Source organism: Cornus florida, unplaced genomic scaffold, assembly GCF_030987335.1.
Source record: "Cornus florida cultivar Cherokee Brave unplaced genomic scaffold, ASM3098733v1 CherokeeBrave_3.0.0_Hap2_Chr02, whole genome shotgun sequence".
NCBI classification, from domain to species: Eukaryota; Viridiplantae; Streptophyta; class Magnoliopsida; order Cornales; family Cornaceae; genus Cornus; species Cornus florida.
Genome location: NW_026775572.1, coordinates 60,635,333 through 60,651,179, shown reverse-complemented (window position 1 = coordinate 60,651,179; position 15,847 = coordinate 60,635,333). Strand labels below are relative to the sequence as shown.

The 15,847-nt window shown below is 35.8% G+C and overlaps 2 protein-coding genes across 3 annotated transcripts; both read right to left on the bottom strand.

Annotated features, from left to right (window-relative positions):
• LOC132295109 (uncharacterized) lies at positions 1-4,923 on the bottom strand. Of its 2 annotated transcripts, none has more exons than XM_059793210.1 (3): positions 4,288-4,923; positions 1,273-1,432; positions 1-384 (listed from the first exon to the last, which is right to left on the bottom strand). In XM_059793210.1, exons 1-3 carry the CDS (start codon positions 4,618-4,620, stop codon positions 380-382), a joined length of 498 nt encoding a protein of 165 aa, XP_059649193.1. In that variant the 5' UTR covers positions 4,621-4,923; the 3' UTR covers positions 1-379. The 2 variants fall into 2 exon arrangements, with proteins under 2 accessions (XP_059649193.1, XP_059649192.1); XM_059793209.1 differs by having other exon boundaries at positions 1,268-1,432; positions 4,288-4,919.
• A 5,509-nt stretch (positions 4,924-10,432) lies between these two features.
• On the bottom strand, positions 10,433-10,939 carry LOC132296302 (uncharacterized). Its single transcript, XM_059794513.1, has one exon. It carries the CDS (start codon positions 10,937-10,939, stop codon positions 10,433-10,435), a length of 507 nt encoding a protein of 168 aa, XP_059650496.1.
• Positions 10,940-15,847: the final 4,908 nt, after the last annotated feature.

The following is a 15,847-nucleotide window of genomic DNA, read 5'->3' as shown; positions in this document are numbered from 1 at the left end:
TCCAATATAACACAAGTTGGCAATATAAAAGTACCATCCAAATTGTTTTTACATATTACAACCATAAGTTAACCTGCTGCCAATATGAAAAATACCATTGAAATTGTTTACTAATAGATAAAGCTGGTAAATGTCAACCAAAACTCAAAAAATGTCTACTAATACAACCACAAGTTAACCTGCCAATATGAAAATACCATCCAAATTGTCTAGATCTACTAAATGTGACAAAAAAAGAATTAAGAATTTTTGACAAATGTAGTACAAGTTTTTTAAAAAGAATCCATCCAAGGCAAAGGAAATGCTGAAAGCACAGCCACAACCCCATCTTCAGCTTCAACTTCAACTTTAACAACTCTTCTTGCCCATTTGATTTGAATTACCCTACATTTTTTATAAATTCATTAAGCGCACATTATAATAAATGAAAATTTAACATATAAGAGAAATTAAAGTTCATAACCTTAACTAAATTGGCATCATGACTAGAAAATGAATATATACAATACAAGAACATGCACAAAACCTTTTACATACTAAATTATTTATAAGACAGTAATTTCCGAGTTCTGCTAAACTGCTATAAGAAATACTAGCAGCAAAGTCATGTTCGTTAGAACCTAAGAATAATCACTCATATGAAGAGAATTTGGGAGATAAACAACGTGTGTGTGTGTGTGTGTGTGTGTGTGTGTGTGTGTGTGAAAGATTTTCTACTAGTAACAATATGAAACAAGATTTCCCTAAAAGAATGATAATGTGGTTAATCATAGCATTTACAATAATAATTCTCCAAAGGATTAAAATTAGTTGTGGGAACTATAATTATTATTAATTTTGCAAATAATCTATAGTAATTAGTGATTTGAAGAGACAATGCATGTTTTGTATTTTGTTTTTGTCTGGATCTATGCTATTTATCAACTATGGTGAGTCACTGGTTTCCTAAAAAAAAGGTAGAACTTGTTACTACAACCTAGATGATAGAACAGAAACCTTTTCTATAACTGATTCGTTAAAAATCTGATTTTCAAATTACTATAACAAAAATTTGTACTCTTATGAGGTTTAAGTAAAACTGTTAGGAGTAGTAAAACATATTTCCATTTAAAATGATGTAGTTCAAGCCGAACTCAGAAGATGCATCCGTCTGGATTATCTAAGGCATTCTCCTTAAATGCATATAACGTATTGTACAAATTTATCAACTTTAGCCTAGATATGTTTGAGATGTAAAAAGACGGTACAATAAGATAGAAAGAAGTACCAAACTGGACACATCTTCCTCTGTCCCACTGTCATTTTCCACAGGATCTAATAAGAGTTCTTCACTGTTCGATTCAATCTTCTTGATAAACTTTGTTGAGTACAATATCACCCCAAATCTCATAGGAAAACTATTCTCGTACAAAGAAATAATCGTGTCAATTGCCTGCAAAAGACAATGAAACTAAAATTAGATAAGTAATTCTGATAATAGTATAATGCACATACAACGAACTGACGTCACTTTTTACACAATAAAACTTGCCTCAAGTCCACAAATGGATGCAGGATCCACAACAAAAACTGTATGGAACAAGTTTTTACGAATATAACGTAGTTGCCCAGGGAATACTGGCATCAAAATCTACAACACCAAAGTAAAAAGATAGAAACATTTTTTTTAAAAGAATGCAAATTAGTGTATAAAGCCATCTAAAGTAAATAATAGAATTGAATACATCCATGTGAAAGATAAACACACCTCATTTATATTACTACGCCAACGATTGTACATTGCATCCACCTCCAAAACCACCATTGGTTATCAAAACACGAAAGCTCTACTATGAAGACGTATTTTACTCATAAGAGTTTAGTGTATCTAGGTTACTTAATCAGATGCCAATCTATAAGATAGTTGAAATTTTAATTCTAGGCTTCTATCTCTTTCGTGCATAAGAAAACCCGTGAACTACAAGGAGGTTGTGTGTAAGGTAGTCCCCAGAGCTGAGACAAAGGAGAAAGGCAGCCTACAAGAAACCTTTCATTATTCTTATGTAAGTTGAACCTGGAAAGGAAAGAAAAATGACATTCCAATCCAGAGTAGTTAGGATCTGGTCTGTTGAGTTATAATTTTTAGTATCTTAAAACGCAAAAAGATCCTTTTACGATGTTATCTACAAAACTGGAAACCCTACATCCATATGATTAGTAATATATAACACCAAGATCATTCGAAGAAAACCTAGTACCAGCTACACAAAAAGATGGGGCAATTCTTTTTTGGGGTCCAGTAGCAGAAAAAGTGCCAAGTACTTAGAAGGGTGAGAGAAGGTATACATTTAACTGGGAATAAAATCACTGTAATCTAGATCTCTTACTAGCATATCCCTACCTACCTTAATTTACAATTACTCAACTCTTGCAGCCAAACTAGAAAGCCTTCAAACAAAAGAAGTAGGAGAGCATACTAGGTGTCATGAAGGTTCACAAAAAGAACAATACTTTCACTTAAGGCAAGTCATAGTGGGTATGCTTTTAAGGCTGAAATTTATCTTTGTTAGAAGGTACTCAAGAAGCTCAAGTGTTGGGATTAATCAATCTTTGTGTTCTAGATGGTTTATCCTTTACAGAGTAGGTGATAAACTGCAGTCAGGATCTAAGAGGAAAAGTCTTCTCAATGCACAAATTTTGTTAGAACTTCATAATATCATATCCTGTCACTCTATCTTACTTATCAAAAGAAAAATAATCTGTCATTGTATCCTATGTGCTCATCACAATCGATTATCAGCATAATTAAAAATTAAAAAATAAACAATTTTTCATCACAGTTAAGAAATTTTGACCTTACACAAGTCACTTGTCTTTCTAATTTTCTTAAACTGGGATGAGATTTCTTAGAACATTTTGTTTGGAATCAAATTGCTCACATTTGGATTAGACTTAATACTTTTCATAGCCCACTAGCAAGCAGTATTAGGATTAAATCTGCTGCTTATAACCAAGTAAGATTTCATATTCTAATATTTAATTTTCCCATTGTGAGGTTAGGGTTGTATAGACCAAGCAATATGTATATAAAGAGACAGGGAGAGAGGGAGATACAAGATGAAGACATGGTGTATGATGATGAAACGACATTTTGCAGTTTCTTCAGAATTTAATTTCAGACAAGAAGATTCTCCTACTTGGAAAACAATAGCAATTATGGGTCACAAGTCACAACTATGTTTCACTAAAATGTGATACAGAATATTTAGATAGTAAAAAATTCAAATGTTTTCAGATAAAGGATCAGCAATTTAAGTAGTAATAAAAACAACTAAAGCATCAAAGCCACTGTAACGTGGTATCATAATTTGGGTAAAAGTAAAGTGACTTTTTCAGGAACAAACAAACAAGAATTTTAGAGAATATGAACCCTCTAACTTCTTGACTAAGATCTTCAGTGTGAAGATCTTCAAGAGTGACACCTGCACCACATACATCATTTTCTTAAAGAAACTAATCTTAATGAAAAACCGAGTAGTACAAAATGGAAGTGCCTTACTTCTATGGCAATATAACAGTTCAGAAAACCCAAAAAAGTTATATAACATTCCTTGTCCATAAACGAAACTAAAAATTAGAATAACAGAAAGCTAAAACAGAATTGCAGAAATTAAAAAATATATATAATAAAAAATAAATAAAAGAAAAAAAAAAAAAAAAAAAAAAAAACTCCACCTTAAACATTGGTCATACAGAAAACAGTATGCTAGTACTAACTCATTTTAACAACAATAATGCAAAAATTACCTGCAAATCGTATGTAATAAACCAAGAAAAATAGAATATCTCATCTTTTAGACCCATCATGTACTAACCCTCTTTTATTTTCTGCTCCTGAAGCATTAGAATAAAAAATGAGCTCAGCCCAAAAGTTTTTATAAGCAAGGACTACTCCAATTTTGATATTTCAGAGATGAGAAAGACATCAATGTATGCAAAAATGTACAAAAATAAAAGAGACTAAGAACATTATGAGTCCATGATTAATAATGTATTAAACCCATTACCAAACCTTCTCGAATACAAAATAGCTTGCGCATAAAAAATAAAGAATATATAGATACAACATGGGCAATAATGAATTTTAAAAAAATAAATGATACATACGGCAACCCCATGGACAATTCTTCCACAATTAGAAATTTATATATATATAGAAGTGTAAATCAAAATGTCCAATGAACATAATCATCAACATAACACCAAGAGAGAGATTTTTCGACACAATTACAACAAACAAGAACATACCTGAATGAAAATAAAAAGAATCCCTAAGAAATAGAGAAGTGTAGCTGTAATCTGAACCACGGGGACGGCGAACTCGACGAGGCCGAGTTGGACGTTGAATTCCATCAACGGCAACCGGTAATTGATGCCGGTGAGATGAGCAAGGAGATCATGAACGTTCACAAAGATTATGAAGGCTAAGCCTATAAGTAGAAGAACCAAACCCGATTTCGGCTCGCTGGAGAGCTGAGCCGCGAAGCCACAGTATAGGCCGGCGTTCATGTACTTGAACCGGTTTCGAGCCAGCTGGGGTCCGTATATCCGACTCTCCCGGGCCAATACAAGCTTCACCATTCTGATCAATCAAGACTGGTATGGTATAGGTACGTAGAGAGAGAAAGTGAGAAAAGTGATAGAGAGATTGGAGGCAGAGTTGCTAAGAGAGAGGGGTGGTTGAGGAGGAGGGGCACGTATCATCACGATTAGGGAGTTGTAGAGAAAGAGGGGGGCGCAAGTTCAGAGTTGAGACCGAGAATAGAGATGGAGGTAATTGGGGAGTTGCAGAGAGAGAGATTGAGGCGATTGGGGAGTTCCAGAGAGAGAGGGGGGTAAGTTCAGAGTTGAGACCGAGAATAGAGATAAAGACGATTGGGGAGGCTGAAGAGAAACTAGGGCTTGGATGAAATTGGTAGAGTTAGAAATAAATTGAAATAATATTAGAGCGCCAAATTTTCCCGCACTACATTTCGCACTTACCAGCGTTTGTTTAAAAAGCGTTGGTAATTAGTACTTAACACCAGCACCTTTTTTAGAAACGCTGGTGTTGACTCAACACCAGTGCTTTTTTAGAAGTGCTGGTAATTAGTACTCAACACCAGCAATTTTTTTAAAAGCGTTAATGAAACCCTAATATGTTATAGCGAGTGTATGAGTTTTGAACTTGATTATGATTTTGGATTATCTTGGGACATTGTTACAAGTGATATGGCTAGAGTTTAGCTCTAGTGCAGGAGGTATGAGTTCTCCCCAATTGAGATAGTGCGCACTAGGGTGGTCTTCCCAACAGGTTAATGCCCAGAACAACCATTGAGGTCTCGGCAGAATTCCGAGCTTAAATGTCCAAGGTTTCCACTTTTTGATTTTGCGTTCAATTCCAAGTTGACAAGCAATGTTTAAATTGTAACTTATAATTTTTGTTTCATGCGATTTGATGTTGTTAAGTACATCCACATTGATATTGTGTTGCTAAGAAACATTTAAGTTAGATTAAGATGATCCCTTAGGATACCTTGAACATAGATATTAAGTGGAATGCTCCCTTGTATTCATCTATATTGATCTTGCAATGATATTGAAACTTTAGGGTATACACATATGCTTCTTCCTACGAGTAACTTGATTACTCACCCTAGTAGTTTGGGTTGTTTTATAGGTAAGGAGACTATGTTCTTGGATGTTCATCATCCTTAGAGGCTTATGAGCAATTTAAAGCAATTTTGTATATTAACATGCAAATATTTAGCATGCTTTACTTTTGAAGTTATATTTTGTATACCATGGGTGTATGGTATTTTAGAAGCTAATATAGCTTCCTTGATGTGTAATGATAACTTAAGTATTTACTTTTGACATTATAAGCATAAATGTAATGAGGCCAAGGGCCAAGCATGTTTACTTTTGTACTTGTATTCACTTGGTATCAAACTTTTGCTTTAAAATGTATTTTAACCAACTTTGGAGGTTTGGCATATGAACTTTTTAACATGTATTAGGCCATAAGTCATTGTAATACACTCAATTATTCATATTAATGTTGTTGATATGTTCACATACTCAAATCTCATTGAAAACCAGTTTTAAACCTTCATTTTTGAACCAGTTCATGAGGGGATTTGAAGCATGGGTTGAATCTTATCACATTTGGCATATAGCAGGTCCTTTAGCATCTTTTCGAGGTGTTTTGGTCGACCGATGGCTTTTGAAAATTTCTTTGTACAGTAAATCACTCATTCCAGTAGCCTTTTTCACTGTTTTGGTCCATTTCGGTCGACCGATGGCTTATTTCGGTCTACCGAAATGACCTCCCCTCAAAAATATGTTTTCAACAAAATTTTTGTCTAGTTCGATCATCCGAAACTCCATTTCGGTCAACCAAAATAACTTGCATACACATAGCCTCCCTGTTATGTTTCAGCACTGAAGTTCCAACTTTAAAAGGTCATAACTCCTTTATTCCTAGTCCAAATAGAGTGATTCTTGAGCTTAAACTCAAGAATTTTGAGTCAGCTTTCCAATGGTACCAATTCCATTCTCAGATTCAAATCATAGTGGGAGTTATTCATGTTCTAGTGAGCTAGTATCAGTTTTCGCTTAAACCGGGAAAAGGCATTTTTGTGGGATTCTTAGCCAAAGTTCTCAGAACTTCTTGGAATGTTGTGAAATGGTGAGATTAGGTTGTATTCATCTTGTTTGACTTGTTTAGAGCCAATTTCCCTTTTTATTTGTGAATTGACCATTTTGCCCTTGACTAACGAATTTTGCCCATTTTGACTCTCGCTTGGTCTTTTGTTCTCTTTAAGTTCCGTGACCTCATGGAAGGTCACATTGGTGTCTTAGGGATGAATTCTATCTCTAGAGTCCTTGGTTTTATCTTTTGCTTCCGTAATTAGGATCCGTTATCGGGTCAACTTTCGGGTCATCACTGACGCACCGGGTTGAAAAACTTGGGCCGTCACAGATCTCGTGCTCCTCTCGAGTCCATGAATACACAAGAATGTCATCCATGAAAACCATAAAAAACTGTTCCAGGTAATCGTGAAAGACGCGGTTTATCAAGTCCACGAATGCCGCTGGCGCATTAGTCAAACCAAAGGGCATAACAAGGAACTCATAATGTCTATATCGTGTACGAAATGCCATCTGTGGGATATCCACATCCCTAACCTGTAATTTATAATAGCCTGACCTTAAGTCAATCTTCAAAAAACAGCTAGCTCCCTTCAACTGGTCAAACAAATCATCTATCCTTGGTAAATGATAATTATTCTTGATGGTGGCATAATTCAACTTTCGGTAATCAATGCACAATCTCAAAGAACCATCTTTCTTCTTAGCAAACAAGATCGGTACGCCCCACGGTGACACACTCGGTCAGATGAAACCTTTCATCCTTAAGTCATCAAGCTGCTTCTTCAATTCTTCCAACTCAACTGGTGCCATATGATACGGTGCCATGGAAATTGGCGTGGTACCGGGCATCAAATCAATAGTGAACTCCATTTTTTGATGTGGTGACAACTCTGTTAAGTCTTCCGGAAAAACATCCAAGAAGTCATGAACAAGTGCCAGATAATTCTTTTCCACAACATCATTAATGAGCGTTGAAAAGTGCACATTTAAACCCTTTAAGCTTGAGTGTTCTAGGACTTTTATCTATTTTATTTTCCCGTTTTAGACTAATTTCATGTTATTTCCCTTTTTAGGTCAATAAAGTTAAAACAGGCTAAAAATGGCTTCTCAAGGTCTTTTTGGGGTCAAACTAAGTCTTGGTGAGAATCTAAAGCAAAAAGGAGGCTGATCTGGAGAAAAAAGAAAGCTGATGCTGAAAACTGCCAAGTGAGATATATCGCAAAAAAGTGAGATCGATCGCAGAAAAATGAGATCGATCAGAGAAAAGTGAGATTGATCGAACTCTGATCAATCGAAGAAAAGTCTGATCGATCGAAAATGTGCTGGTTGCGATCTGTCTTATTCCCGCGTGCCCGAACTCCACCTACCACATAGTTGCGAGATTAGATATTTTTGGGTTGTATTTCTGACTTAGTGACTAAGGAAAGGACCTTGTATTTAAAGGGAGTTGAACCATTTTGTAAGAGAGTTTTTTATCATTTTATTTTTACATTGTAATTTTTATTTTCTCTCTCTAGAAAAGTTAAAAATTAGGGTTAGAAGAAAAGAGAAGAGTGGAGGCTCCAAGAACACATCTCAATATCTATACACACACTCTCTCTAGAATTCAACAAAGAAGAAGAGGAAGAAGATACAGCCATGTTTGGGGATTGCCATTGAGGGTTCCAAGATCACACCCACCTCCTCCATGATTGGCTAGACTTCTCCTTGGGGCTTGGATGAGCCCCAAGTTTATAATCTAAACCTCTATCTTTTTCATACTTTTTGGGGAATAATATCTTGTGATTAGTGTTCTAGTCTTGTGAATTTAATGAATCTCGGTATATTTCTATGATTTATATGGTTTAATTCTTCTTATTAATTCTCTAATTTATGTACATGTCTATATGTGATTAAATTGAGAATTATGTCTTACGTGATTCATATGGTTTAATTCTTCCTATTGATTCTCTTTATGATTACATATTATCTTATGTGTGATTATTTAGGAATTAATCTCTACACTAGTTTCTCTATATTGGTTGCATGTGTATGTGTGATTAATTAAAGATCTAGTGATGACTATGCATGGTATTCATTAAATGGGTTTGTCAATTAATTTGATGGATTATACTTATGCTTGATGGGTTGTTCTATAATTTAATTCATGCTTGTAGGTAGGTAAACAATCTTTACTTGATTTGATATTCTAATGCTTATTATTGCAAATTCCATGATTCTCTAGATTGATGTGTGCTACAATTATGACTAATTTGATGAGTCATGCTTAGAATTGATGGGTTGTGCTATATTTAGTTTATTTGTCGGTTAGGTAGACAATCCATTCTTTAATTTGATGGTCCATGCTTAATATTGCAATTGGTAGTTACATTTTGTTCACAAGAATGTTTTCCCTAAATTAGTTGAAAGTGTGTGGTTTTCTGAACAAGCTTGGTGGCAATTCCAATAGACCCCAAGACCTCACTTCTTATCTCTTAAATCCCTATCTCAACTTAGTTTTATGTTACTTGTATTTTAATTAATTAATTTCTAGTTTAATCAACCAATCTCTCTCTTTTGCAATCAATTGGTACATTAGAGTCGAAATTAAATTCCAACACGTATAATCTCTATGGACGGTCCCTACTCATTATACTTCATTAGTTGTAGTAGTGGTTTTATAAATGTAAATTTGACTTTTAAAGGCTTCCTAAACCACAATCATATTTTGATCTTGCGAAGTGACCTCTCACATTAAAAAGTCAATTTTCTATCACATAGAAAAAGGCTCGTCAATTAACTTCCTCGGCTAAAAGACTAGCCAAGAAATAATCACCACGGTCCCTTCCACGAATCCCATACAATGATGAAGGTTAGGAATCACTTTGATCTCCCATGAAAAAGAAATAATCCCTTTCGGGAGTGCAAACTGTGACTCTTCCTCTGAAACAATCGATCATAGCACAAAATGAAGCTAACCAATCCATCCTGAGAATGACATCAAAACCAGTCATTTCAAGGAGGATAAGGCAAACACAAAAGTCCGTTCGGCTATCACGATGGAGCAATCCCTCAAAACTCTACTCAAAGACACCGAAATCCCAACTGGCGTATCAACTGATACACCCAATCCATATAACTGACCTCTAACCTCGATGCAAGTGCAAATGATAATGATATGAAGGAATAAGATGCACCAGAGTCAAATAAAACATGGGCCAAGAACCAAATATTGAAAATATACCTCAAAGAACTAATGGACCTAAAGATGCATCTGTCTGAGCAAGTATAAAGACACGCCCATGTGGTGCCTGTGCCTGAGAACTGCCAACTTGAACACCTGACTATTGTATTGACATAGTAGGAGTATCCCTCCTAGTTGGTCATGATCCCTGTGAAGGTATGGCAAGCTGTGGTGGTGGCGGTGGTCTGAAACCTGACTGAGCTGTAGCCGACTATGACGGCCTCTACTGTGACCTTCTGTCACTACCGGTGCCTGCTCCCCGATTAGGACAGTCTCGAATCAAATACCCTGGCCACACCCATAACAAGCTTTTGAAGCTGAAGAAACTGAAGACGATCTCATAGGACAATTGGACTTGTAATGTCTAGGATGCTAACACTGATAACATACAACTCCACTCTTATCAGATCCAGTTGGCATAGGAGTAGTAGGAGCGGATCGTGTAGACTGCTGCCCCCAAAACTGAGATGAACTACCCCTATTCCTCTTCCATGAAGGTCCCTCTGAGGATAATCCTGCATTCCTCTTCTGCTTTCACTGTTCATTTCCAGCATTTATGTCTTTAGCCTCCCCCTCAAGTATTAAAGCCTTTTCCACTGCCTTCGAATAAACTTTGAGGTACTGTGCCGTTATCAACGGCCTCATTTGGTAATGAAGACCGGAAATAAAGTTCCAAGTCTTATTAACTTCATTGCTCATCATCTCTGGAACAAAGCGAGAAAGAGAAGTGAACTTATTCTTGTATTCTGTCACCGACATATTGCCTTGGATAAGGCCATTAAACTGATCCCTTAGCTCCAATCTCTTGGTAACCAGAAAATACTTCTCGTAAAACAGTTCCTTGAACATCTGCCAACTCATATCTTCCACCTTATACTGATTGGTGACTGACTTCCACCAAAGCTTAGCATCCTTAGAAAACTTGTAAGTGGCTAGGATGATTTTCACATGATCATCCGTCACATCCATAGAAGTCAAGTGGGTTTCCACTTGGTCCATGTAGTCGTCCGCTTCCATCGGGTTCGCACCACCCTCAAACATCACTGGCAACAACTTAGAAAACCCTGTAATCAACTTGAGATGCTTCTATGCTGGCGTCTCCTCTACCTGAACTACCGGTTGTGGTACTAGTTGCGGTACCGATTGAGGAAGAGTAGCAATTGTAGCTCTTAAGGCACTTTGCAGCAAACGGTTCAGTACCAGTTCCGTCAAGCCTTCACCCTCTTCAATGGGCATCTCAACATCATCCCTCCTAATGGAAACACCACTCGAGGGAATCAAATCCCTAAGAAGTGTATCCTCTTCATCTCGCTCCGCTGAATTGGAGCTAGAGCTGTCACCAACATCACCCCTTATCGGCCTAGGGCCAACTTCCCTTGGTTCCTTTCGTAGTGGCATCGTGCTATAAAACGAGAAAACGGTTCAATACTAATGACACTAAGGTCTAACTGAGGATGAATCTACATAAATGATATTATACTAACACTTAACATGCAAAACTATGCAAGAAACATATCATCATAAGAATACAAGCATATAGGCGAGTAAATAGTTAAGCATGCTTATCAAACAATAACACCTTAGCAAATAAGCACATAGACCATGCAAACTACATAACACTAGGTAGGCCTCTACCTATTATCCTAATGGTTTTTGAACCGTTGCTCTGATACCAACTTTGTAACGACCCAAACCGGGGGTCCGGATCACTAACCGGTTCCTTACCCGAACCCGAGGACACACTAGGGGTAAAATGGTCATTTTACAATGTGAGAGGATAATAAGACCATAAAATAGTCAAATAAGGTCTAAAACAATTATTCTAGACATTCTGTGATGATTGGTGAAGTTCTATGATCATCGGATAAGAATCTCCAAAAGTACCATTTCCCGATTCAAAGGAAATTCCGACACTGTCCCACTAAAATGACCATAACTCCCAACGTGAATGGAACTTGAGGATGAGGTTGGTATCATTGGAAATCTAACTCAAAATTATTGAAAATGGACACAAGAATGACCCTATTTAGGTTCGGAACGAAGAAGTTATGACCGTCCGAAGTCAAACGTTCCAAGCTATCAATTGAATAAGGCAAAACAGTGCACTGGGGGACTTGAACCAATTCAGTGGGGCTGAACCAATTCAAGATGGACAGAATGCTCATTCTTGAACCCAAGGTCCCCCCTTGAACCGGTTTAATGGGGCTGAACCGATTCAAGATGCCCAGAACCCCAAAATCGCCCCAAACAGCCTAAAATTGAAGTCTTATGCTCCTTGCCATCACTTTAGTCCTTTGGTGACCTTACACAAAGCCCAAACCTGTCCCAATTCTTCTATTTGATAATAAAACTAACACAACTAAGTAGTACTAAAATCAAATAAGGCCATACATGAGTCTGATACACCATTAAAATTAAGGAAAACATCATATATAAAAAATATGGCCTCAAAGCCTTACATGGATATTGAAATCATGATGAGATCACAAAGTATAAATGAATGGTCTCAAGACCATTTCCAACCATGTAGATGATACAAAATGTTCCCTAATATTAATTACAACAAAAAGGGTTAATATATGCTTCAAATACAAAGATTTTCAAATCCGTCAACTTTACTAAGCTGGTGATGGATTGTTGTCCGCCACTTCTTTACCGTGCCCTGAAAAATGTTAAATGTAATGGGGTGAGCAAATTGCTCAGTAGGTAGTGCCTGAGATACACCTCTTGTGACCTCGTGAATCCAGACAAAGAATAGAGATATAGAAAATAGGATCATGCTTTACCAGAGAAAAAAAAAAAAAAAAAAAAAAAAAAAAAAAAAAGAAAAGAAAAGAAAAGAAAAGAAAAAAACACCACAAGCTCAAGTCTTAATGAAAAAAATTCATGACATGAAATGCAATGCCATGTATGTCGCTCCCCATTTTCAAAATCCAAATCCAAATCCATCTCTTTTCAAACTGTTAATATAATCCGTCTGTTGGTGACTCTACAGTGACACGGGAGAAGGATTGGTTACTGTTCCTGACCTTTGGTACTTCCGCGGCGTCATTTAGGGCCTAGATAGCTCAACCACGCTAGAGTGATTCCCCTAATTCCCTTTAGGTTATAATAACACCACGGCCCTTTGGTGACTCCGCGGCGACCGGGTTTTCATAAAATCATTTTAATCAAAATTTTTCCCTAAAATCCCTTTTTCATTTGTTTCAAATCATTTCCCTTCATTCATGCCCCAAAATGTGCATGTATGTCTCATGCTTTCCATGCCATGGTAATAAGGAATTTTCATACTACACAAATAAACATGCTATACAATAATTTCTAAGAAGATTACACATGCTATCACATAACATTTTTAGCAAGTTAACAGCACAATAGGCATGCTTTTCATACAAATCAACCAATACATATAATCATGAACTTTACACACCACAAATAAATCATTTTAGGGGTAATTAATACCAATTAAGCATATTATCAACAATTAACAAGGAATTGACTTACAAAGGCACAAGAAAATATGAATTAGAAACTCCTACCTCAAAAGATGCAAAAACCTCCAAATTTGTGCCCTAAATCTCGAAATTCCAAGGTTGGATAAATAAGGATTTGCTCTGATCAAATTGAAGATCTCGGCAAGCTCTTTAATTTGCCGCAAACGGCTCTCAAAAATATCATGAATTGAGGGAGAAATCAAACTTTGTAGCTTTGAAGTAAAAAGAGAAAAGAAAAAGAAATTTGAGAGGGTGAGAGAGAAGCTTGCGGGAAGAGAGAGAGAGAAAAGAAAAACGAGGCTAAAATGCTTCTTGGCCCTTAAAATCAATAAAGGTGGGTTCCACCTCCTTTTTTATAAAATTTACCTTTTTTCTTTTTCCTATTAATTCTCACCACAAATTTATATATGCACCAATGATAATATAGTCACATAAAGCACATTAAATAAAATGAATATGATGTAAATGGACTCAATCAAAACCCCTGCACGAAAGTCAAAAATATCCTTACAATGACAAAAATTCAACAAAAATAGAAAATGATGAAAAATAGAAACATCACACTTGTTGCCTAAATAGTTCATGGGTCAACCCCAGCTCTATCTTAAAACCAGCACCTGCTACAATAGTTCTTCACTTCGTCTTCCCTTGTTGCCTAAATATGAGGTTTCCTCCATTCCCATTGTTTTTCTTGATCACCACACACTCAATCTTTATCACTCCAATATACACCCAATGTTTAGACCATCACAAAACTTTGTTGCTCCAGTTAAAGAATACCCTCATATTCGACTCTTTATATTCAACCAAGCTGGTGCTCTGGAACCATAATATGGATTGTTGCGAGTGGAGTGGTGTAACGTGCGACAATATGGGTCGTGTTATTGGTCTCGACTTGAGCCGTGAATTAATCTCTGGCGGAATCGACAACTCAAGTAGCCTTTTCAATATCAAGTATCTTCAAAGTCTGAATCTTGCTTATAACATCCTCATAATATGGATTGGTTGAGATTTATGCTGAATAACCTGGTTGAGGAGAGTGGAGATGCCCTTAGTGCATAATAGGAATAAGTAGATATGAGGGTATTGTCATGAATAGATATGAGGGTATTGTCATAATAGGATAATGGAGAATCTCGTGAGATATGAGGGTATTGTCATGAATAGATATGTTAGGAATAAAGGAAATTTGGTTGGGGCTTATGATATCACTAAGAAAAGGCTTAAGGCGATTTGCAACGACTTTAGAAAGAATTTTGTAGGAAATTTATTTGACCCGTTTTTTCTCGCCTGTGGATTGTAGAGGCTGTTTAGTATTTTTTTTGTAACTCTATGTATAATGGTGTTTAGAGTTAGAAGTTGAATAACAAAAGAATACTGAAAGACAGTAACTTAATTTTGGTACAGTAAATTCTTTCACCGCATCTTCACTCAGAATAAATGTAAACTTGCTTTGAGTCGGACTACATAAATTTCGTGATTAGTTTTTGGTTTGCTGAGTTAGTCATATAAATATAAAAATACAAAAACTTTAGAGCAGCGCCTGCTAGTGGGTCATAGAGTTCCCACTATTGTATCACGATATTTGCATTTTAGAAGAGAAAGAGGCAGCAAATCTATTTAGTAAACTTACCAGACACATTTATAGCCTCACAGTGTCTAAAGCAAATATTCCTCCGATGAATAGTAAAAAATGTAATGTCTGCTCAAACTATATATAATTACAATCTGCTTTGTCTTAAGATAGAATATCTAAAATTATACTCTGGATTCTCCATTCATGCGAATCCTAAAAATTATTCTTTGAAATGGGATTATAATAGTAAAAAATTAGAGGAATTATACATTCGAGTCCTTATGTAAGCTCAACGCGCGCTCCTCAATTTAAACTACTTTATTCTTTTTTTCTTATTTTTGTTATTTTTGTTGGTTTATATTTTTATTTGTGTCCTCCTTATTTTTGTTTTTTGTTGGTTTATTTTTATATTTGTGTCCCACCAACAAAATGTAAGGATTATATATAATGCTTTTGTTGTTGATATCATCACAATGGGTGAATGCTAAAATGTTAAAATGAAAATATCAAACTTTGTTGTTAACTTTTAATTCGAGAGAGAACATGAGGGAGAAAAAATTAGCTTTGTTGTTAAATTTTAATCCTAGAGAATATGAGATAAATAGTCAATGAATGGAATTCAAAGAAAGGTGATAACAGGGAGTTAGATTTCACAAAGAGTGAGAGATAGGAAAAAAGATAAAACATTACAACCTAATCCTAATTTTATACTTTAAAGACAATTAAGAGCATCTCCTACACATATGTCAAATCCTAATAACTTTTGTAACAATTATTTTGGATATCAATAACTTCTACAACCGATTTCTCAAATACTTGACATTTGGCATACCATCAAACATGTCATGATATCAACAACAAAAATAGGACCCATATTTC

Bases quoted from the DNA above. Each gene is read 5' to 3' on its own strand.
- LOC132295109 (XM_059793209.1), bottom strand. From the start codon at position 4,620: ATGGTGAAGCTTGTATTGGCCCGGGAGAGTCGGATATACGGACCCCAG. The intron at 1,433-4,287 runs GTATGTTCTTGT...TGTCTTTTGCAG, and splicing joins TTCTTTTTATTTTCATTCAG to GCAATTGACACGATTATTTC. The intron at 385-1,267 runs GTACTTCTTTCT...TAAAAAATGTAG, and splicing joins AGGAAGATGTGTCCAGTTTG to GGTAATTCAAATCAAATGGG.
- LOC132296302 (XM_059794513.1), bottom strand. From the start codon at position 10,939: ATGTTTGAGGGTGGTGCGAACCCGATGGAAGCGGACGACTACATGGAC.